Below are 24,320 nucleotides of genomic sequence, written 5' to 3'. Positions count from 1 at the left end.
TGCAATAATTTTCATTCCATCCCCCTTTCTAGTTTTCACCTTGTAAGTACACACCTGTGAATCGGGGTGAATCCTGGGGGGTAGGAATGACTCGGACCCTGTGTCACAGATTTTGTAGCTAGGGTTTTCAAAAAGCCTAGATGATGTTACTTTAAAAATCACAAATATAAGTGTCATACCCTCTTTGTATGTTAGTTTTCATTCCATGCTCACCTCTAGTCCTCATTTTGTGAGTGCACGCCTGTGATGAGTTGGGGGGGGGGGAGGGGGGGGGGGGGGGGCAAGGAGGGGGGGAAGCCTAGGAATGACTGTAACCCACACACACCTATGTGTCAGGGATTTCGTTGCTATGAATTGTCCAAAATAGCATGCCTTATTTCCCCTATAAGCTGGTACTATTTGTATGTTGGTTTTATTGTAAAGTAAATTTTAATCTTAAATAATTCAAAATTCCTACTCACATCAACAAACAAACAAGTTTCCCACTATCACCAAACCCAACACCAGTCCGCATTAAAAACCAGTGGATGCTGGTCGCAGACCACCAACCTCAACAATATGTAAATTGTGAGTACTTTTGTTTAAAATTCACTTTTTTCTCAATAAATAAAATTGTTTTGATTTACTTGCAGAGGGAATATTGTATGGTCCAATGCACTCTAAACAGGGAATCGAGGTGTACAAATCAGCCGTGGAGGCTGCCCAGCAGCAAGGCGGTAAAGTGGAATGCGGAGGAAAGGTAGGTGTCCACTTCAAGGGATTATTAGTGCAGGAAGGTCTCATCTGCAATAGCTGCCAGCTGTTATATTGTCAGATTTAACACACTGAACACTGTAAAACTTGTATATAACATCTGGCAGCTATTGCAGATGCATCCTTCTTCAAGGCCCAATCTGCAATAGCTGCCAGCTGTTATATTGTCAGATTTAACACACTGAACACTATGTAAAAACTTAAATATAACATTAGGCAGCTATTGTAGATGCATCCTTCTTCAAGGCCCAATCTGCAATAGCTGCCAGCTGTTATATTGTCAGATTTAACACACTGAACACTATGTAAAAACTTAGATATAACATCTGGCAGCTATTGTAGATGCATCCTTCTTCAAGGCCCAATCTGCAATAGCTGCCAGCTGTTATATTGTCAGATTTAACCAATGAGGTAGAAAGGATAGAGTGCCCTGCTCGCCGAATCTGTGAAGCAGGTTTGGGTCCCGGTTTGGGTGCTGTATAAATACACAAAGTTGAACAAATCATGTATTAAAACGCATTAAATTTCCCAGTATACCATTGTTTTTTATCAAAAATTGCTGAATTATAAAGGCAAGCACTCCTGAATCTGGTATATCACCAGTGTTGCCACGCTAAACAACTCTACTACTTTTCGAAATTTCGCCTTCAGTCGCCGTTCCTGTAGCGCTGCATGGCAACGGGCGAATGAACTAGATTTAGGAGCGTGCTTGCCTATGTTATTCAGCAATTTTTTGATAAAAAAAATGATACACAGTAAAGTTGAATATGCTAAAACAAGTAATTTATTTAATTTTATTAATCCATACATGCTAGAGTAAATTCAGTTCCCATTTTAGTTGCATTTGATGCTGATTTTGTTAGGTCCCTTCATTTCATAATGGCTTATTCAGTGTGTGATTGTCAATGAAACGGCAACGTACCAGTTCGAGCTCAGCGATCTATGTTTTTCTACGTCATTGGATTTAACACACTGAACACTAGCCTGAGTCCCTTGGCCCCGACCTCGAAACAATTCAAAATGGCGGAATAAAATGGCCGTTTCTCGTTCGGGGCCTGAGAACGAAACATGCAAAAAAGTGTCGAGAAATTTCTTTTGTATTTTATTGTTTTCACGACGGAATTCCGGGGTGCATGCGCAGTAGTAGGCTTGATCCACCAGTCCTTCAACTGCTTACGCACGGTCATCGGGTTGTGCTTGCAGGTGAGGACTGGTAACGATTATGCGTTCGAAAAGTGTCGGCGCACACACTCATGAATAATTAATTAGTTGTGATCACGTGGGTGTAATAACTTTTTATGAATGAATTTACTACTAAATACGATGAATGGCAAACAAATAAACAAGATATTTAAAAAAATAACAAATAAATAAAGTGTTTACTATTTTAACCGTACCGGTATTTTAAATAATATTATTTCTATTTTATTGATTAAAAAATAATGTTACTTTTAAATAACAAACCAAGCAAATCAATCCCATTTTAATAAATTTCACTACTTTTTCAACCCGGTTTCCAAGAGATTTTTTTAAACTTCAAAGTTTTAGTTTTCACCTTTGGCTAGTTCTTTGCCTTTGCTGTACGGCAAGTGTATGACTATGTATGAATATGATCACAGATCTTTTTAAGGTCTGTGGACTGTGGTATGACTCAATTTTAAAGATTGAACAATATTTTGCATAGGTTTGCATGATTTTTCAAAAGGACAAACACGCAGTTAATATTTGATTCGCAACATTTCCTCATTTAAAAAAAACCAATGCTACGCCAAACACAAACTGTGTTTTTCTGTTTTCTGGTCATTAATTCTTATCACGTGGTCACAGCATCTCCTTTTAAGGAGATAATACTTTATTATGAATGAAATATTTGCATTGTTTACTACAATCATGACATTTGACATGAAATTAAAATTAAAAAAATTGTACTGCCTGAATATTTATTCATTCTAAAACACATATTTTCCAGCCCGTTTTCCATGCATTTTTGAGTTGTCACTCATCTCAGTCCCCATGCTCTTCGACTTGTAAAATATGCATTAAACTTTTGACTCGAGATAAGGGGCTGTACAATAATTATGAGCCATGGGAGGCCCGGGATGGGAGGAGGGTAAAATTGGGTGGGGGGGTTGGGGGGGGGGGGGTGGAGCAAGAATTTTTGCCAAGCCAAAAGGGGGGGGAAGCAATAGGGATCCCCAAAATTTGGCATGTTCAAGGGGGGGGGGGGCAAAGATTTTTTTGCGGGCCGAGAGGGGGTGGGCAAGCAATTTTTGGCGAGCCATTTGGAAATTTTACCCCCGGGGGCTCATAATTATTGCACAGCCCCTAAGGGGGGGTCGTAAAAATTTAGCCTGCGATAGGGGGTCATAAAAAAATTATATGTGACCCCCCTTTCAAGAAAAATGACATCCCCTTAGATTATACCGTTTGTAAGTCATGTATAAATGTGCAGTTGGGAGTGGGCCTAGGACTACGGTACAGGATTGGTAGTCAGTATAGTGTTACGGTACTGTAGTCACAATGTTACGCAACTTACGTCACACAACTAACGTGACGTTGCATCGTTAATTTACGCAACATAACTTGCGTTGCTTTTGTGCAACTTACGCTGCGTAACTTACGTTGCATTGCGTTGTTAAGATACGCAACGTAACTTACGTTGCATACTTATGTTGCGTTGTTAATTTATGCAACGTAACTTACGTCATGCAACGTAACTTACGTTGCGTAATTTACGTTGCATTGCGTTGTTAAGTTACCCAACGTAACTGACGCTTGCGTCGTGCAACTTATGTTGCGTCAGCGCAACTTATGTTGCGTCGCGCAACTTATGTTGCGTCGCGCAACTTATGTTGCGTCGCGCAACTTATGTTGCGTCGCGCAACTTCTGTTGCGCAACTTACGCTATGCGTAATGTAAGTTTCACACACAAACTTACGCCACACCACTTACGCCACACAATGTTACGCAACTCACAGTGTTACGCAACTTACGCCACAATGTTACGCAACTTACGCCCTAATAACAGTAGGATAACAGTAGGCCCACGGCTGTAGACTACAGCAAGTGTAACACCATGCATACATAACGATATGATGTGTGTATAATAGGCCCAGTCTTAGACTAATGTGTGTATGCGTAGACTACGGCAAATATAATGCCTGCCCCTGACAGTACGGTACGATGCATGAGGGCCCAGCCATAGACTACGGTAACTAGTAATGCCTAAATGGTGAAATGCGTGCAAGGCCCAGCCGTCTTGGAAAAGGTTAGGTAAACAGGATTACATGTACCGTACAGAGTCATGGTACTACTACTACTGCTAGGCCTAGCAGGACCAGTATTTTGCCATACATTCATGCAAAACATATCATTCTTCTAGGCCTACTCACATTTGAATACTTTGTGGCTAAGCCTAAGCCATAAAGCCCGAGCCTAGGCATTCTAGGCCTAGTCATAATTTTGGGACTCCGTTTTTGGATCGAGTCTTTGTCTTGTAAAATTAAGACTTGGAGATCCAACCCATGATTTGGCAATTGGCATGAAGACATGAACTTACCTTTTGTAACATGAAGAATACTATCCATTCGATTTCAAGTGCAGTGCAGCCTGATGTAGGAGACGTGCAGCTGCACAGCACAGTTCTCGGTGAGGCAAGTTACAATGTATTGACAGGTTGGCACTAAACTTTCACAGCGGGATTGACAGTCGTGCAGTGACAAGCATACTCAGATTCAGACATGACAAACACTGCTACTGGGACATCGTAATCATGGTAATTTAAATTTGTAAACCAGCACCATCACGATCACACTGTTCATGCTATTCCCCGGTGCTATTCATTGTAGGCCTATTCATGGTTTGATTTAATATGACATGAAGACCTGGGCGGGTTCAAGAACATGACAACATTCTGCTCTTCGTGCAGCATATTTGTCAATTATGCATGTCTGAATCTGATGTACATGATTGATATATGCCATACTCAGGAATACTCATGTAGGCCTACTATGTATGTCTATCATGCCATGGTATGCAATCATCATGATCATTCATGCATTCATGACCATCACGACAATGAATTTTTTTGTCTGTCTTGAGAGTTTGAGACCGTGCATGACTGAGCTTTCTGTAGTATATACTTACATGCTTAGGTGCCTAGCCTGCACTGACCAATGAATAACATATACAAATCACTCGGTGTGTGTGTACAATCCGTATAGTTGAATTTATCAGGGCAGGCTGCTTGTTGACAGTGCACATCCAATTCATGAATTGCAAACTAGAAAATGCCGTCGATCGCCGGTTACATGACACAAAAATGCCTCCTATTTTGCTCTAAAAGACCCCATGACTTCAGATAAGCGGTCTAAAAGATAACAACACGTCACCTTCAACTTCTCCAGCCAAAGTTTCACCATTGACAATCAGGTTTGAAATTAAACATATTTTGTTGTTTTTTCTATGCACTTTAACACAGACAAGCTGATGGCATCTCTCTGCTCTGATTTCACAAAAAAATTCAATTTCATGAATAATTAATCATGTAATCATCTCTTTTACAAGCCCTTACTGGCCCCCGGTACTGGCCGTACAACAAGTATTGCACAGGCGTCAACGATAATACTGCTGATGAGTTTGACTAGTTTCTATTGAGCTACTGCGCATGCACCCGAATTCGTCGTGAAAACAATAAAATACAAAAGAAATTTCGACACTTTTTGCATGTTTCGTTCTCAGGCCCGAACGAGAAACGGCCATTTTATTCCGCCATTTTGAATTGTTTCGAGGTCAAATAAGGGACTCAGGCTAGCGAGTAGCTCAATAGAAACTAGTCAAACTCATCAGCAGTATTATCGCTGACGCCTGTGCAATACTTGTTGTACGCCAGTAAGGGCTTGTAAAAGAGATGATTACATGATTATTCATGAAATTGAATTTTTTTGTGAAATCAGAGCAGAGAGATGCCATCAGCTTGTCTGTGTGAAAGTGCATAGAAAAAACAGCAAAATATGTTTAATTTCAAACCTGATTGTCAATGGTGAAACTTTGGCTGAGAAGTTGAAGGTGACGTTGCTTGTTATCTTTAGACCGCTTATCTGAAGTCATGGGTTCTATTAGAGCAAAATAGGAGGCATTTTTGTGCCATGTACACGGCGATCGGCATTTTCTAGTTTACAATTCATGAATTGATGTGCACTGTCAACAAGCAGCCTGATAAATTCAACTATACGGATTGTACACACACCGAAAGTGATTTGTATGTTATTCATTGGTCAGTGCAGGCTAGGCACCTAAGCAAGTAAGTACTACAGAAAGCTCAGTCATGCACGGTCTCAAGACAGACAAAAAATTCATTGTCGTGATGGTCATGAATGCCGAATGATCATCATGATCATGATGATTGCATACCATGGCATGATAGATAGTATCCTGAGCATACTTGGCAGTGGGGTTTGACCCCCACCCTTTTTATTTTACCCCCACCCTTTTTTTTTGAGGCACCCTTTATATTGAAAATTCCTGACCCCCATGCTTTTTGCTGAGGCACCCTTTATACTGAAAATTCCTGACCCCCACCACTTTTTTTACTTTTTTTCCCTATTTGTATACATTGATGAAGTCACAGGTAGTTTGGTTCGAAGTAAATCAAGTAAGCCGAATACTGCACCTATCATCACACGATAGCCTAGTGGATGTTAACATGCATCAAATGGAATTTTATCTTGCGATATGGTTTGCTGGCAGTGGTTTGGCACTTATTCTTGTGGTTTGGCACTTATTCTAGGATGATTTTATCATTCAATGAAAATATATTGTAAGCTGGCACTCCCACCCTTTTTATTTTACTCCCACCCTTTATATCAATCCACCCTTTTTACCAACAAAGTTTAAACCCCCACCCTTTTAAGGATTTTCCAAATTTCCAAGTGGCACCCTTTAAAAAGGGTGCCCTGCCAACAGTGCTGAGTATGGCATCAATCATGTACATCAGATTCAGACATGCATAATTGACAAATATGCTGCACGAAGAGCAGAATGTTGTCATGTTCTTGAACCCGCCCAGGTCTTCATGTCATATTAAATCAAACCATGAATAGGCCTACAATGAATGAATAGCACCGGGAATAGCATTAGCATGAACAGTGTGATCGTGATGGTGCTGGTTTACAAATTTAAATTACCATTACGATGTCCCAGTGTTTGTCATGTCTGAATCTGAGTATGCTTGTCACTGCACGACTGTCAATCCCGCTGTGAAAGTTTAGTGCCAACCTGTCAATACATTGTAACTTGCCTCACCGAGAACTGTGCTGTGCAACTGCACGCCTCCTACATCAGACGCTGCACTGCACTTGAAATCGAGTGGATAGTATTCTTCATGTTACAAAAGGTAAGTTCATGTCTTCATGCCAAATCATGGGTTGGATCTCCAAGTCTCAATTTTACAAGACAAAGACTCGATCCAAAAACGGAGTCCCAAAATTATGACTAGGCCTCGGGCTTTATGGCTTAGGCTTAGCCACAAAGTATTCAAATGTGAGTAGGCCTAGAAGAATGATATGTTTTGCATGAATGTATGACAAAATACTGGTCCTGCTAGGCCTAGCAGTAGTAGTAGTACCATGACTCTGTACGGTACATGTAATTCTGTTTACCTAACCTTTTCCAAGACGGCTGGGCCTTGCACACATTTCACCATTTAGGCATTACAAGTTACCGTAGTCTATGGCTGGGCCCTCATGCATCGCATGCACTGTCAGGGGCAGGCATTATACTCGCCGTAGTCTCACGATACACACATTAGTCTAAGACTGGGCCTATTATACACACATCGTATCGTTATGTCTGCATGGTGTTACACTTGCTGTAGTCTACAGCCGTGGACCTACTGTTATCCTACTGTTATTAGGGACGTAAGTTGCGTAACATTGTGACGTAAGTTGCGTAACACTGTGAGTTCGCGTAACATTGTGTGACGTAAGTTGTGTGACGAAGTTGTGTGATTGAAACTTACATTACGCAACCTAAGTTGCGCAACAGAAGTTGCGCGACGCAACATAAGTTGCACGACGCAACGCCAGTTACGTTGGGTAACTTAACAACGCAATGCAACGTAAATTACGCAACGAAGTTACGTTGCATAAATTAACAACGCAACGTAAAGTTACGTTGCATAACGTAAGTTACGTTGCATAACGAAGTTACGTTGCATAACGTAAGTTACGTTGCATAACGTAACTTACGTTGCATAACTTAACAACGCAATGAAACGTAAGTTACGCAACGTAAGTTGCACAAAGCAACGCAAGTTATGTTGCGTAAATTAACGATGCAACGTAACGTTAGTTACGTCACGTTAGTTGTGTGACTTAAGTTGCGTAACATTGTGACTACAGTACCGTAACACTATACTGACTACCAATCCCGTACCGTAGTCCTAGGCCCACTCCCAACTGCACATTTATACATGACTTTAACAAACGGTATAATCTAAGGGGATGTCATTTTCACGGAAGGGGGGGTCACATATATGTCGGTGACTGGAGTAAATTTTTTATGACCCCTATCGCGGGCTAATTTTTTTACGACCCCTTAGGGGCTATGCAATAATTATTTGAAAAATCATGCAAACCTATGCAAAATATTGTTCAATCTTTAAAATTGAGTCATACCACAGTCCACAGACCATAAAAAGATCTGTGATCATATTCATACATACTCCATAGTCATAGTACTCATACACTTGCCGTACGGCAAAGGCAAAGAACTAGCCAAAGGTGATAACTAAAACTTTAAAAAAATCTCTTGGAAACCGGGTTGAAAAAGTAGTGAAATTTATTAAAATGGGATACTGAATTGATTTGCTTGGTTTGTTATTTAAAAGTAACTTTATTTTTTAATCAATAAAATAGAAATGATATTATTTAAAATACGGTTAAAATAGTAAACACTTTATTTATTATTATTTTTTTTTAATCTTGTTTATTTGTTTGCCATTCATCGTATTTCAGTAGTAAATTCATTCATAAAAAGTTATTACACCCGCGTGATCACAACTAATTAATTATTCATGAGGGCGCAAGCGCTCGACACTTTTCGAACGCATAATCGTTACCAGTCCTCACCTGCAAGCACAACCCGATGACCGTGCGTAAGCAGTTGAAGGACTGGTGGATCAAGTCTAACTGAACACTATGTAAAAACTTAAATATAACATCTGGCAGCTATTGTAGATGCATCCTTCTTCAAGGCCCAATCTGCAATAGCTGCCAGCTGTTATATTGTCAGATTTAGCATGCTGATATGGACACAAAATAACAGTTTTTAGAGCTGTTTATTTCAGACCTTTCCAAATACTGTACATCACAAAATAATGCATCCATAGATTGAAGAAATATATCAGGGGGCCAGGAAACAAAACATGATCTTTCAAAATTGATAGTCTATAGTAAAAGCTAGTAAAGTTTGATTTGTGCTGTGAGTTCGGCTCGAAACATGCATTGCAACAGAATTTGTGACGTCATGGTCATGCATTGAAGTGCTTGATATTATAACATCCGGGTAAGTGGAGTCGATCCTACATCAGCATTTTTGTGTTAGTGAGAACGCGAAATCAATGTGGACTGAGTCCACTTGTATGTGGACTCGGACCTAGGTACGAGACCCCATGTCTATAGTGAGAACACATCCTTACATGATATGAGATATCACACAGAGCCTGCCGCATAGTTTCTATTCTACGATTTGTGCATGATGATCAGTACCACATATGGTGTTGCCATTATAGAAAATTTGATTTGTGGTCAGGTAAAACGCAGGTTTTGTTTCCAGCACACTAATTAGCGGGGTCTTACTGTTTGATGTGGATATATTTTACTGCATTTTACAAGTAAAGATTTTGTAAAAAAATTGTGATATTTTCAACTGTTTGAGAAATGAATTATACAAAGGAACCTGTGTAAGATCCAGCTGCTGTATCTATAATACAATGTACATTACCGACTTTCTTTATCTGCGTCAATAATAGAATATCGATTTCAATTGAATTGAATACATGTCTCCATTTTGAGTTTGTACTACACCTCTGAGCGTTCAAGCGATCGATTTCTAGCCAATCAGATATGGTAGGCCTCCTTTTCTTGCGTTCGGTGTACCAATCGCCCGTCGCTCACCAAAGGAGTATTAATTTTATATTTATAACACTGGCTGTCGACGCTGCCTCACAAAGTAAAAAACAATAACGGGGATCACCAAAATTCTGTTGTTGTGCACTTTGCATGCTTAGTGGTGCCTGGCATGCTAACTGGTTCCTTTATTTCTAACTTTGTACAGCGTGGAAGGGGATAGTTCGTTTGTGGACCCGTCACATCAAAAGGAACAATAAGGACCCCAAAATCAAAATCTTAAAATTGAGAGTTTTCTCATTAAAATTATACCAAAGTCTTAGAAATTGGATGTTGGGTTGGGAAATTTAGAGGTGGTGTGGTGAGAGTCTGTTTTGGGAAAGTTGTGTTTTGATTTGCATTACATGATCATTTTTCAAGCAACACAAACACTTCGCTTACTGAAACCTTCATAATTTTCTGGCGATATATGAATATTCATTAGTAAATAACTCCATATATGAAATATAGAGAATTTGACCTTAACGTAACAAGACCAAACATATCGTGCATGATACATCATTACATTTAGAAATTTAAGGGGGTATTACACCCCTGGCCAATTTTGTGCCTATTTTTGCATTTTTCTGGAAAATTATAGCGCATTGGTGACAAGTAAGATATGTATATTATAGGGGCAAGGATTACAACTACTGCACTGAAAATTCAACAGCTCAAGGCAAGTAGTTATTGATTTATTGATCAAATATTGGTTTTCCCTAATTTTTGACTGTAACTCCACAACTATTGTCTGCGCTGAAATAAAATTTCCAGTGCAGTAGTTGTAGCCCTTGCCCCTATCATATACATATCTTACTTGTCACCAATGCACTATAATTTTGAGAAAAATGCAAAAATATGCACAAAATTGGGCATGGGTGTAGTACTCCCTTAATAGGAAATACAACCCATTTTGACGCCTTTGCATGGATTTAAAGATAAATTTGGATGCAAACCAGAATGCAGTGGAGTTTTTATACTTCAATTTTAACATGTTTATTGGATGTTTTTTTTATTGCAATGGGGCCTTATGCAGTCGATCAAATAAGCTTCAAAGGTAACATTTATGCAGAAATTAGAAAATCAACCTTGTATGATGTTTTTGACCTGGTCCAACTTCAATGACTCCCAGCACGTAATTGTGAATGCCAACCTTATTGTATATTATATTATATTGTTCCTTTCAATATGATGGGTCACATTCACAAAACAAAACTGGAAATTCCCATGGTGAATGTTTGTTGTATTGACATGACATGTGGAATCCCCTGGTATTTGTTAAAAGCCGTTAAGTCCTTCAACTTCAAAATGAATTTCTTATCATCAGAGTTTATCAACCGCTCACAATTATGTGGTGATGTCTACGTGTAAAATGGCACGTTTGTCATCAATTTAAGGGGGTACTACACCCCTCGATAAATTTGTGTCTGTTTTTGCATTTTTCTCAAAAACTAATAACACAGTGGTAACAAAAGTTATGTATATTATAGGGGCAAGGAATCTAATTACTACACTTGAATGTCAGCGACCCAAGACAAGCGGTTTGTTGTTTATGATAAGAAATGAGGTACCACTCAGATGTACCTCATTTCCTATCATATATACTGAACCGCTTGTCTTGAGTCACTGAAATTTCAGTGTAATAATTGGATTCCTTGCCCCAATAATATACATAACTTTTGTTACCAGTGTATTATTATTTTTTGAGAAAAATGCAAAAATAGTCACAAATATCCCACAGGGGTGTAGTACCCCCTTAACAAAATGTATATTTTAGTGGAAACAAGACCAGAATCTCAACGAGAAAATCCTATATATAATGAGGTATGTATTATGTAAAGTTTACAGCCAATTTATATGACAAAAATCTGGATTTTAGAAAATCATCTCCCCCCCGCAGATAATTGAACATTTGTGTTACATTTGCCGATATAGTGGGCTATTCCAATTGAAATCCATACACCCCAAATGGATGACATGATTCCAGGTACGCAAATTTTTGTGTTGTGATCAAAGGTTTAAACCTCTAAATTATGGAAGACATGATGTTAATTAAACAGGAGGGTTATAGATTTCAAATGGAGTCACCCATTCAGGTAACCCCATTTGAAATTCACACTCCCTGTGTGGCAGATTAAGGTCATGTCATACATAGGGGGTGTATGGATTTTAAATGCAATATCCCATATTTTTGCGGGATTCCCCCGCCTGTTCCCCACATGTTTACCGTTAGAACTGATAGCAGATAAACATGCATATTCATCAGAAAACCACAAGTTTATATTTCAGCACTAAATATAGCCCAAAATAACCCTTAGTTTTTAACACAGCTGCATTCTTAAATTTATGATGAAATTGTTATCATCCAATACCATCTACAAGCACTATCATGTGACTCACACAATTTTGTATCTCTTCATTTTCCAAAATTTTGTGTAAGCTTATTTTCATTTTTCAAACCTTCAGGTTTAATTGGATACTTTGGATGTTGTTATTGAACGATGTTCCTCAAAAAATATGACTGCCTCAACTGATTTACCTCATTTATTTGAAATTATTTCAATGACTTTAGTATGAAGGAGGGTTGCTGATCTTTTTGATGTTTTTAAAAAGATTTAAAAAAAAAATATAAAAAAATAAAAAAATCAATTTTTTTAAATTTAAATCAGATTTTTTTAAATTGATTTTTTTTATTCCAAGAACTACTACATTGTACACCCCATGATGTTTGTTTTGATGTTTTTAAAAAGATTAAAAATTTTTTTTAGAGCGTAATATGTGAAAGAGATCACAGTACGCGCAACTTAAATGCATACTGCCATTAAGGAACATTCATACACTCCTATATCAAAGCAGCCAATCAGAAAAGCTGTTAGAAAAGTACGAAACATGCATTGATTGTGTGCACTCGCAGCATTACTACGCAAGCAGTGTTTGATTCATGTCAAAATTGCTTTGACTCCCATGTGACAATCCAGTCATCACTCATGACTAAGAAACCAGACAAGTTAGTATTGAAACGTAGAGTCTGCATAAAATGAATACATGGCTATGTTTTATAGATATTGAGCTACTACCGTACTGACGCGAGTATAGTCCCACCTTCGAGTAAAGTCCCACCCCCAAATTTTCGAAAAATTTCAGAATGAAACTCATGTTTGCGGCACATCCTAATAAAGTCATTTGTATGAGTACTATCCACAAATCAAGCAATTAGGGAAACGCTACATAGCTTAAGGCCAGGCTGTCATGATAGTCATCTAAGCATCAACAGCAATCTCATGTTGCATTTTCATAAGCTCAACCTATGAAGTGACACACCGTGTCGGCATAATTTGACAGTTAAAGGGCGTCAAGAGTCCTTTTATGCTCTGGAAGAGGTTTATTTGGATAGTTCAATTACCGTACTGACACGAGTATTTCAAATTTTTTTTTTTAAGTTATTTATTTTTTCGGCTTTGGAGTGTCCCAATTGTCCCAATAGCTGTTGATGCTTAGATGACTATCATGACAGTCTGGCCTTAAGCTATGTAGCGTTTCCCTACTTGCTTGATTTGTGTGTGGTGCGCATACAAATGACTTTATTAGGATGTGCCGCAAACATGAGTTTCATTTTTGGCCATTTGGTATATCAATGACTCCAATTTTTTGGCCAAATAAAACATGGATGGGTCATATTTTCAAAATTTCTAGTTTTTGTCTGCGAAATAGCTCAATTCTGCCTAACTGTAGTCAAAAGTTTTTGTTGCAAACAATTTTGGGAAAACTTTGATAATTTGGCCAAAAATTTTGACTTTTTGGTATAGTGGCAATGGGGCCAAGTTTCTCAGAAAATTGGTTTGGGTTCACTTTCAAATTCTTAATGGCACATCCCTACCCAAATCAAACTTGAGTACTCCCTGATTTAACTTAAGGAGTATTTGTTCGCATTTACAGATGCATTGTATGAGATTTTTATTCTAAAATTTTTTTTAATGTTAAAAGGTAATTCTTAGTTAGTGGCTGTGGCTTAGCTTGTAATGTAAGCGCTGAATTTCATTGGTTTCTGCATGCTGTCTGTCATATGATAGATGGCATCCCGCGTCATCGCAGAACAAACGTTGTCTGGGCGCGAGTATGTAGCACATTCTAGAGCGTAATATGCGAAAGAGATCACAGTGCGCGCAACTTAAATGCATACTGCCATTAAGGAACATTCATACACTCCTATATCAAAGCAGCCAATCAGAAAAGCTGTTAGAAAAGTATGAAACATGCATTGATTGTGTGCATTCCGCGTACTACGCGCAGTGTTTGATTCATTTTTCGGGTGGGTTGATGCATTTATATTTGGTTCTGTTTTCCAACATTTTTAGTGATAATTTGTTATAAACACAGCCAAAAAAAGAAAGTCTCCATTAGTTCCATCCCCATTTAATCAGAGTCTGATGAGTTTATGGCAAAATAATTTATATAATAGTTTTCTATACACTTTCCCTCAAACGTTGATACCAAATTTGATATAAAAATTTAATCATCATGAGCATAGGAGCCGTTGTTTGGAAATTCGTGCAATTTAAAAATGACAAATTACGAATTGACCACGCAAAATCCAATGCATGGTATCAGCTTATTATGTGGCCTGAAGCAACCCGTACATGAATCATTGCACACTTGCCTGCGCACAATTGAAAGAGCGGGTTATTTGATTTGCATTTTAACATGCATGGGTAAACCTTTAACCTGCCGGCCTATTCAGGCGACGTAATTCTTGGTACTCACGCTAGCTCTGCTACGTGATACAATTCCCTATGTCATTTTTAAAATTGCGCGAATTTCCAAACAACGGTTTCTATGCTCACGATGATTAAACTTTTGATATCAAATTTGGTATCAACATTTGAAGGAAAGTGTATAGAAAACTATTATATAAATTATTTTGCCATAAACTCATCAGACTCTGATTAAATGGGGATGGAACTACTGGAGACTTTCTTTTTTGGCTGTGTTTATAAAAAAAGTTAAAATCACATGTTTTTTCCTTCTCGTGTATGAAATAGATTAATAAACTTGTATTACTTATTGCTCGAGAAATTAGACAAAATAATTTTTTTTTTGTTGTTTATAACATTCGGCCGAAGCCAGGCTAAGCCCAATAGTGCTCAGAGACGACTAAATTCAAGGGATGCCATCCGGATATGACGTAGCATGGATATGGGAAGAGGTCCGATTTTAGATGCAGGAGGAAAACCGGAGCACCTGGAGGAAAACCTTCGAGGACAAGCATGGATCGGCAACAAACTCACATGTGGCACCGCGGGGGAATCGAACCCCGGCTACAGTGGTGAGAAGCGAGTGAGAAGACAACTACACTAACTCCCCCCTTTGGGGCTCGTGCATTAGAGGCATTAACATCAGCGCGCGTGCATTATTTTGTCTAATTTCTCTCCCAATAAGTAATACATTGTACGCGTTCATTAACCTATAAATGACCAATAATGTCACATGCCAACTTATCTTTACACTTTTACTAATCCATTTCATTCACCTTGCTATATCCAATAGACTATTCCATTTGAAAACCACACCCCCTTGTGGAAGATTTTGGAATTCCACCAAACAGGGTTCGAATTCAGTCAATTTTTTTGCATAGCTGTTTGTGCGATGCTAAACACATGTTTGTATAGCAGTTTCCAAATTTTGCATAGCAGTTATTTTGCTATGCAAAAAAAGATAAATGCGTAGCATTTTGCGATGCAATATTTGTATTTGCGTAGCGAATCTTCAACTTATGTCATTGTCATCAAATCTCGGCTTTTAAGCCCCAGACGATCACATGTCACGCTCGAGGGCAGAGTTTGAGGGCAATTAGCAAATATAATTATATGCACGAAGCAGGATCATAGCATTTGAAAAAAAAAGGGTAGGCCTATACTTTTACCGCGAGGAACGAGCATTGAAAAATAATGTTGCAATTTTGCAAACCTGGTAAAGTCGCTCCAGTACCATAAAGAACAGCAAAAATACCACAGATGAAAAAAACCCTTCAAAAACGAGCGATAAAACCAGAGGTCTTTTGAGGCAAATGCGACGTGAAATTTAGCTCAAATTTATGTATAGCACTTTTAGCGATGCATTTTGGAAAAGTGCATAGCAGTTGATGGAAATTGCATCGCAAAATTAGCAAATATAATTATATGCACAAAGCAGGATCATAGCATTTGAAAAAAAAAGGGTAGGCCTATACTTTTACCGCGAGGAATGAGCATTGAAAAATAATGTTGCAATTTTGCAAACCTGGTAAAGTCGCTCCAGGACCATAAAGAACAGCAAAAATACCACAGATGAAAAAAACCCTTCAAAAACGATAAAACCAGAGGTCTTTTGAGGCAAATGCGACGTGAAATTTAGCTCAAATTTATGTATAGCACTTTTAGCGATGCATTTTGGAAAAGTGCATAGCAGTTGATGGAAATTGCATCGCAAAAATGCGATGCGATACCATCGAATTCGACCGCTGCCACCTAAATTAAATTATTCCAGATGCAAACATCCATGAAAATGGAAAAAGATTTTGAAATTCTGTACAAAATATACTAATTTTAGGCCAAATTGTGTTAAATTTAACAGGATTTTATACTAATTCAACAATTTTCAAGTGGAATTTTAAGCTGGACTGAACATAAGGTCACAACTGGAATAGAGATGGCAGTGAAAGAGGGTTGAGGATTTTAAATGGAATAGCCCAATACAGCAACTGGATTAGTTGTAATGAGGTTAATATTGTACACACCTACAGAGTTACACCCTAAATGTCTTTATGGCTAGCTTAAGGGGGTACTACACCCATTGATTTTTTTGTGCATTTTTTGCATTTTGTGAAGAAATTACAAAAAAATTGGACAAAGTGGTATGCAAAATGAAGGGCAAATCTTCTCGTTTTATTGGTGGTATCGGTATCAATGTAGCTTACATGCTTTTACAGATAGAAGCCAAAAGGAGGTACATCACTGATGATTTAAATTCACTTCATTTTGGAAAGCTTACTATCAACGGATTTCGTTAAAATTTTGGATATGTGTTGCTAACACATTAGGGAAATAAAGTTGATATGTAAAATGGGAATAAGTGGTTCCTGATTTCTTTTATGACTTCATGAACTTGGTGCTCCACAACTATCAAAAAAGGAACTGGTTAAAATGCTTCTATTTTCAATGTTGAGCTATATTTTGCATTTTTAACTTGCGACATTATTGCACTGAAACTTAATTAAGCCATACGTAACAGGTTACAACAACCATACTACAGCAATGATGAAAAAAATTGTATTTCTTGTCACCTATACAACCATATTGGGTAGTTTTCCGTAAGCTTAAGTTTTGTGATTTTGGTAACTATTTTATATTTATTTGTGAAATCCGTCTCAACTAGGCATTCTAAATTGTACTCACCATTTACATCCCAAGGTATATTAGTATATCCACCATGCACTTCTCGATATATATCCAGTTAAAGACAGAATATCAAAATTATGCCTCATATGATATCACAGACTCTCACATGTGTATTCAAAATTGATGCTTAAATTTGACCTGAACCAATTGACCTATAACCTGACATACGGTGACCTAATAGCCTTTTCTTCTCCTAACAACTAATGACTATATGCATCCATTGTATAAGTGTTTATTTAATTTATTCAGTGTTATATCATGGTAGGTATTTTGCATGCACCACTATAGATTTTCTATAGAGAGTATAACAAAGGATTTAATGTATTCTATTCATGTACCCTACTTGAACATTTTCAAAAGAATAAATTATGGTTTGTTATGAAACACAGATCTGAGTTACTAGGTTACAGTAAACAAAAAATATATAGGGCTAAAATGACTTACTAAAATTGTTGAAATTCACTTTATATGTAGATATATTTTATAAGTTCAGGACATGAGGTGATAAACATATATATGTACTTAATAAATTTGCAAGAAAAAAAAGAAGAGGGGTACTGATGAAAATCGGGGTATTATATCGCCTTAATGTATAAATGTAATCGCACAACCAGATTGTTGTTTACAGGATTTGTAATTAAGCCATGAAATGCATCACACATTCAAGGCTGTGTCAGTTCATGATTGGCTGAAAAGAAGGTACCTAAAATAAACCATGTTCTAGTTATATTCAGTATGTAGCGATCGAGTAAGCAATCATTCCCCAATGTTGCGTTCATGTTCTTGTGCAGGATGCATAGCCCCATTTCCTACTTAAATTGTATAATGCTGGAGAAAAAGTAATGATCACCAGTAATGATCTCATATACTTGTGTACTTGCCTGAACTGATAATGTAAGATTTACGTACATGAATGTTAATGATTTCAGTATCAATCTAAAGATCCTTACTAAACCTGATTGACAGCCTCATTCCCCCATATTTCTTCATCAAAACTGAAAATTTGGTAACAGAAGCAAGCTCATATTTTTCTCTGTATCCCGGTGAATTAAGGTATACCATAACCGAAAGTATGTACTATCCTATAGGGCATTGTTATAGACATTTCTGCTTCTCATATCAAAACTGCTGGAACAATAATACAACAATACTCAAAAACTCAAAATTTGGAAACATAATGTCTTAAATGGTAGGCTTCAATGTTAGAAAACAGAACTTCGGACACATCTCATTAATGTTATATTTATAGGTTAACGAACGCGTATTACTTGTTGGGAGAGAAATTAGACAAAATAATGCATGCGCGCTGATGTTGATGCATCTAATGCCCCGAAGGGGGGAGTGCATTAGACGCATCAACATCAGCGCAAGTTTCATACACGAGAAGAAAGAAAAATGTGTGATTTTTCTGTTTTTATAACGAATTATCACTAAATATGTTGGAAAATAGAAAGAAATATAAATGCATCAACACGCCGAAAAATGAATCAATCCTACGCGATGAAAAACGCGCGCGAAACACTGCGTGTAGTACGCGGAGTGCACAATATATACACCATCAATGCATGTTTCGTATTTTTCTAACGCTTGCTCTGATTGGTTCTCGCTATCAAAGAGTGTATGAAACACAAATACATCATTTTATTTCATTCAAATCAAACGTACAAAATATAAAAAGACACACAATTTGAATAGAATGAGGAGATGCTCAAAAGGCCAAGAGGCCTGAAGCGAGCACCCCCTTACACCGACCTCCTAATTTACAACATACTATTGTACAAACTTATCAAGAGCAGGCAAAGAAAGAACCAATATAAATATTCAAGACATTTTGATTAATAGACATTTCACAGTTCACACAAGAAAATTGATAGTTGGGGTGGGGATGGGCGGGTCATTAAATAATACCAAGATATTTAATATAATTTATTATAAGCCTTTTCTAGTTTTCTTCATTTGTGACCTAAATTGGTTGACTGATTTTGCCATCTTTGTTTTTATCAATAATATTTCACTTCGCAGGTCCGGCAGCTCTTATGGTTTTGTGAGCAAATTATGTTTTTGTTTGACATATTATAGTCGTTAGCATTTCTTGTGTGATACTTATGTCGATTTATCTGCTGCATGGAAATATAGCTGTTGAATGCTACACAGGTAGTTGATTTGTAAAATATTTATATGTAAATATGCTGAATTCTATATCACATATGTCATACACATTAACGCGTCTGTGTACTCTAGCCATTGTTTCTTTCTCAAAATTGAGTTTTTATGATATGTTTGTACCTTGTTATGTTTTTTATAAATACAAGGAATGAAAATCCAGATTTGTAAACTCCAACTGCAATATTTTAAGGATTTTATTTCACTATTCCACTCGTGTTTGAAATTGAAAAGGAAAGAAAATCTTTGTTGTACCAGCAAGGTACACGCCGCAACAACTCATCGCGTTGCGTATCGTGCAATTTGTTAACGCACAAATACGCGACGCTTATCTGCATCGTGGCGCATCTTATGGAAACACCACGGAAGCACTGATTTCACAAAAACCTAGTGGTCAAATGGCTCCGTTTTAGCTGATAAAATGTGAGGTTTTTCAAGTTCTTTCCCCCGATTTAAATATCAAGTTATGAATGGATTTCGCTCAAACTTCTCAAGGGGCTGTGGATTTACCCGATGTTTACGTAATATAAGTTACAAAAACGAAAACTGTTGCATTCTCCTGTGAGATTCGATGAAAGTGCAAAATGTGACCACTTTAAACTTCAACGGCCATTATTTCAATGTTCATTTTCTCGGTAAAATGATGATTTAGGTACACGATAACTCAATAAATACAGCATCTATAGGTAAGCAAATATGATCATCGTAAAAAGCATGATCGACTCAAGAAACAGTTTTCTCATTTTTTTATATTTTGGTCTATTTCCGATTTTAGGCATCATTTTGTGCAAATAGGCGTTTTGAATTTTAAAAAGTTCATTTTGATGCCTTATATGGTCAATATCTCAAAAAATAAGGCCAATATCAAAAAATTAAAAAAACGTTTTTGGAATGGAGCCTCAAGATTGAGCTAAAAACAAAATAAAATATTTTGGAAAGAGTGTTTTTTTGTTATGATGTACCTAACAAATATTGCCAAAAACTCACTTTTTGTGATTTTCTTCAAAATTGTTGTTTTTACCCCAAATCTGTATTTATATTAAGATTTATTGATGTCTTGCCTTCATAAAATGTATACTTTTATATGTTTTATGCAAATAATTACAAAGTTATTGCACTTTTACTACATGCATGTCTCAGAGTACACAGCCACCTTAAAGGAGTATTTTGTGATCCTAGCATCCTCTTTTTATGACACTTTTCAGTAGATATCCACAAAAAACACATATTCCTTTAATGTCAGTTTATTCTGATTTTGCGTTTGCAAGTTTTGTACGGTTATGTCTATTACACTGCTCCATAAGCCACTGTTGTAATTTTGTTCTGATGTACAGGAACGTCATTCAAATTTGGCGATATGTTCGCTAAACAAATTAATCTGCAATAAATTTTTTATACATAAATATATAGCTAAAGGTTGCCAGTGGTATAAAAATCTCAACTTTTTTTGAGAAAAGTGGGGGTGGGGAGTAGGCTGTGGATCACAAAATGCCCTTTGAAGTAATTTATACTTTTTAAAAATAAGAGCTTATCATCCATTTCACAGGTACTGGAACGCGCGGGGAACTATGTGGAGCCTACTATCATAACTGGACTTGCTCATGATGCCGAGGTGGTTCTTAGAGAGTCCTTTGCACCTGTTCTCTATGTTCTTAAATGCAAGGTAAGAGGATATATGGATTCCTGTTTTTATTTATTTTTATTTCAGAAATCATTAACAAGCAAGGTAAGTTGATTTTATTTTTTATCACAGCAGGTCTTTCGCAGCATGAAGTGAAAAATTCAATACATTGTCTATAGATGAGTCCACCTCAATGTTTATCAACAAAGGCAAGGGACTGGTATATCGATATGCTTGAGTGAACCCCATGCAACCACTATACTGTTCAATAGTCTTATTGTGAGGTGGCGGGAGTTTTAAATACACGAGCCCTGAACAAAATATGATGCGCGCGCATACTGCCAGGCAAAAACAATGGAAATTGTGATGATGCGTGCGCATACTGTCAGGCATTGACATCAGAAGTCAACTCATCTATACTAGACTTATAGAGCTGGTGTCTTGAAGCATGGCTAGTGGTCAGGCTTCCTAAGCCACCAGGCGTAAGCTTAATTCGTCCTATCATACACCACCTAGAAAGATAATCAATAAAATGGATCCACATTGGTAGGGCTAGCCTACTGGCTTTGGAAGCCTGACCACTAGCCAAGCTTTGAGAAATCAGACCATAGAGTACTGACTCTGCAATGTTTGTGTGTTGCTCATGCAAATCAGTCCTTTTTTTGTATTAAATTTATAATTTTGAAGAGGTGCTTCTTCATATTATGGACTTGACTGGAGTTGCCAACCTGTTTTAGATAGAGAGTGAATTTTCAGGAACCCAGCAAAAAAGCAAATGCTGCATTTATTTCCTTGTTTTTTGTGTATTTCAACATTGCGGAATTTGTCATATAACTTTTATTTCTGTCTGATGACTGACCTGGCCCATGTTCTGACAAGAGAAGGAAATAATATTAAATTCTGTGATCAAGAATCACCCGATAGACACCGTGTGAATTGATGCCTTAACCCTCTGAGCACTACCTGCCGATCTAACATTGCCTCTGATTGGTCAATTACATGATATCTTCACTTTTAATCTTCACTTGAATGTAGCTTTTCAAATAATTCACCCTAATTTTTTTTGTGTGGTGAAATTATTCTAACAATGTTGCTGATTGGGCCAATTGATAATGAAAGTTCTTTTTGACCAATCGGCAAGTGTTTCTCATGGAGTTAACATCCCATTCAATCAAGTGGAACTGCTGGGTTTATAGAGTAAAGCCAAGAATTTTCTGCTTTACAAATGCTAAATTCCGCTTTTCTCCGCTTTGTAATTTTAGCAAATTTTTTGCAGCCCGGCCAATATGACGATCATCATGATCATTGCGATGTTGCAAAGTTGGGATGGGTGATTGGGTATCATGGCTGCATTGGGAGGTAGGACAGGCGTTGTACGGTAAATCTATGACGGATTTTACTTTATTTTGATGAATTTTGAAGACCCATTTTTGCTCATTTTTTTTTTTGTTTCTCAGAAATATAATTTCCGCTTTACCTCCAATTCGCGGTTTTCATGGAATTTCGCAACGCTGAGAATTCTTGGCTTTAGTATAGAGTAAGCAGATGATAAACTTAATCTACGACAAACCCCCTCGTTCACTGTTAATCACAGATGACCTTGATGATTACCCTGAGATTGCAGCCCAAATGCCCATATTTTTACTAGGCAATATTGCAAAGTGAATTGCTAGCATGCCGTGGCGTCAAGTCGCAAGCAGTTGATGACTTGAAGGATACTTTAAATTTGTAACTACATTGCTAGCCAGGACTGAACACTGGTAGCACACTACAACTGCTAGTGACATGGTATGGCCTTCAGTATGATGCTATTGGCTAAACATGGTAAAACCCCCCTTCATAGGTGATGCAGCTTTAATTTGAATTTCAGTGCCCCAGTTGACACATTTCCCATCTTTTACTGTTATATCAGCAATTTGAAGCAAGTAGAATACACAAGTATCATCTTTAGTGGATCTCCAAATCTACCCGGTGTCATTTCCTCCGAATAAATCTGCACCATGGGCTTTCCTATTGTAGTGACTTAGGATTACGATATGTCATTTGTAGTGTCGTCTATCTCAACCTGTTAAAGTGAGGATTTTACTGTTCATCTTTGATATCATAGGGCTGTTCCAGTTGAAATCCATACACCCCCTATGTAAGACATGACCCTGTGTGAATTTCAATCTGGAGTTACCTGAATAGGTGGGCTCCATTTGAAATCTACACTCTCCTGTGCGGGAGATTAAGGTCATGTCATCCATAGGGGCGTATGGATTTCAACTGGAATTGCCCATATTGGAATGAGTCTTTGCCAAGATGGGAGTTGTGATCATGAGCTTATAGCGGTGATTTGTTTTGGGGGCAATGTAGACCCTGCCCTATTTACCAGTGAAGTTAATCTGTGAATGCATTACATTTAGGTATTTTATAAGCTGGAGGTGATATCAGTGTGCAAGGAAATGGGTAGATTGAGTTTAAAGTGTGTCAATACGGACAACTTAAAGCCATATTATAACATTTTCAAACAAAATAGATTAGCATTTATTTGCCATAAAATGTTAGCCTTTACTGTCAGATATATCCCCTTTTATTTTTGAGCCGAACAACTACAGCAAACCAAAGAAAATTGGAATTTACTACCAGCGCACATGTCGCCAATACATACCACTCCTTCGGTCATGTTGTGGTACGACCCTTTGTTGTGTATATCATCGTCCCGCACGCAGTGTACGTACTGTGTGTGAACATCGTGTATGCGTTTGACTAATAATTCCATCGTAATAATAAAGCGCCGGTTCCGGCGTTTTATTCAAAATCTCGGATTTTGACAAAACTGCAGCACCTGGAGTCTTGATTTTGCAGGGTATATTGGTTTAATAAAGTACAATTTAATCGTAAAAAAGGAATTTTAAAAATTCAGTGAGGTCGTCTTCCTCAGCAAATGTTATAATAATATGGCTTTAAGATAGCAATGGGTATGGATAATCCCATGAGGGTGTTACAGTTTGTCAAGTTCTTGTTACTTAGTTGGGACTCCAGCCTGCCAAAAGGGCTCTAACAAGCACTGGGCTATTCCAGTTGAAATCCGCACTACCCCTGTGGAAGATTTTGGAAATATCTTCCACAGAGGGAGTATGTTTTTAAATTTAATTGGTCAGTATTAATCATTTGGAAACCCATACTCCCCCCTGTATTATG

General features: G+C 37.6%; 1 protein-coding gene across 1 annotated transcript in view; it reads left to right on the top strand.

The window, feature by feature from the left end:
- The window catches only part of LOC140171901 (alpha-aminoadipic semialdehyde dehydrogenase-like), a 646,628-nt gene that overhangs the window by 53,381 nt on the left and 568,927 nt on the right, over positions 1-24,320 (top strand). The window contains exons 13-14 of the mRNA XM_072195242.1: positions 633-739; positions 21,063-21,179. Coding sequence (XP_072051343.1) covers positions 633-739; positions 21,063-21,179 — 224 coding nt within the window. The remainder of the gene's footprint in view (positions 1-632; positions 740-21,062; positions 21,180-24,320) is intronic.

Source organism: Amphiura filiformis, chromosome 15 (genome assembly GCF_039555335.1).
Source record: "Amphiura filiformis chromosome 15, Afil_fr2py, whole genome shotgun sequence".
Classification (NCBI taxonomy): domain Eukaryota; kingdom Metazoa; phylum Echinodermata; class Ophiuroidea; order Amphilepidida; family Amphiuridae; genus Amphiura; species Amphiura filiformis.
The sequence above is the reverse complement of the archived record's forward strand: the minus strand, read 5'-3'. Positions and strand labels throughout refer to the sequence as shown.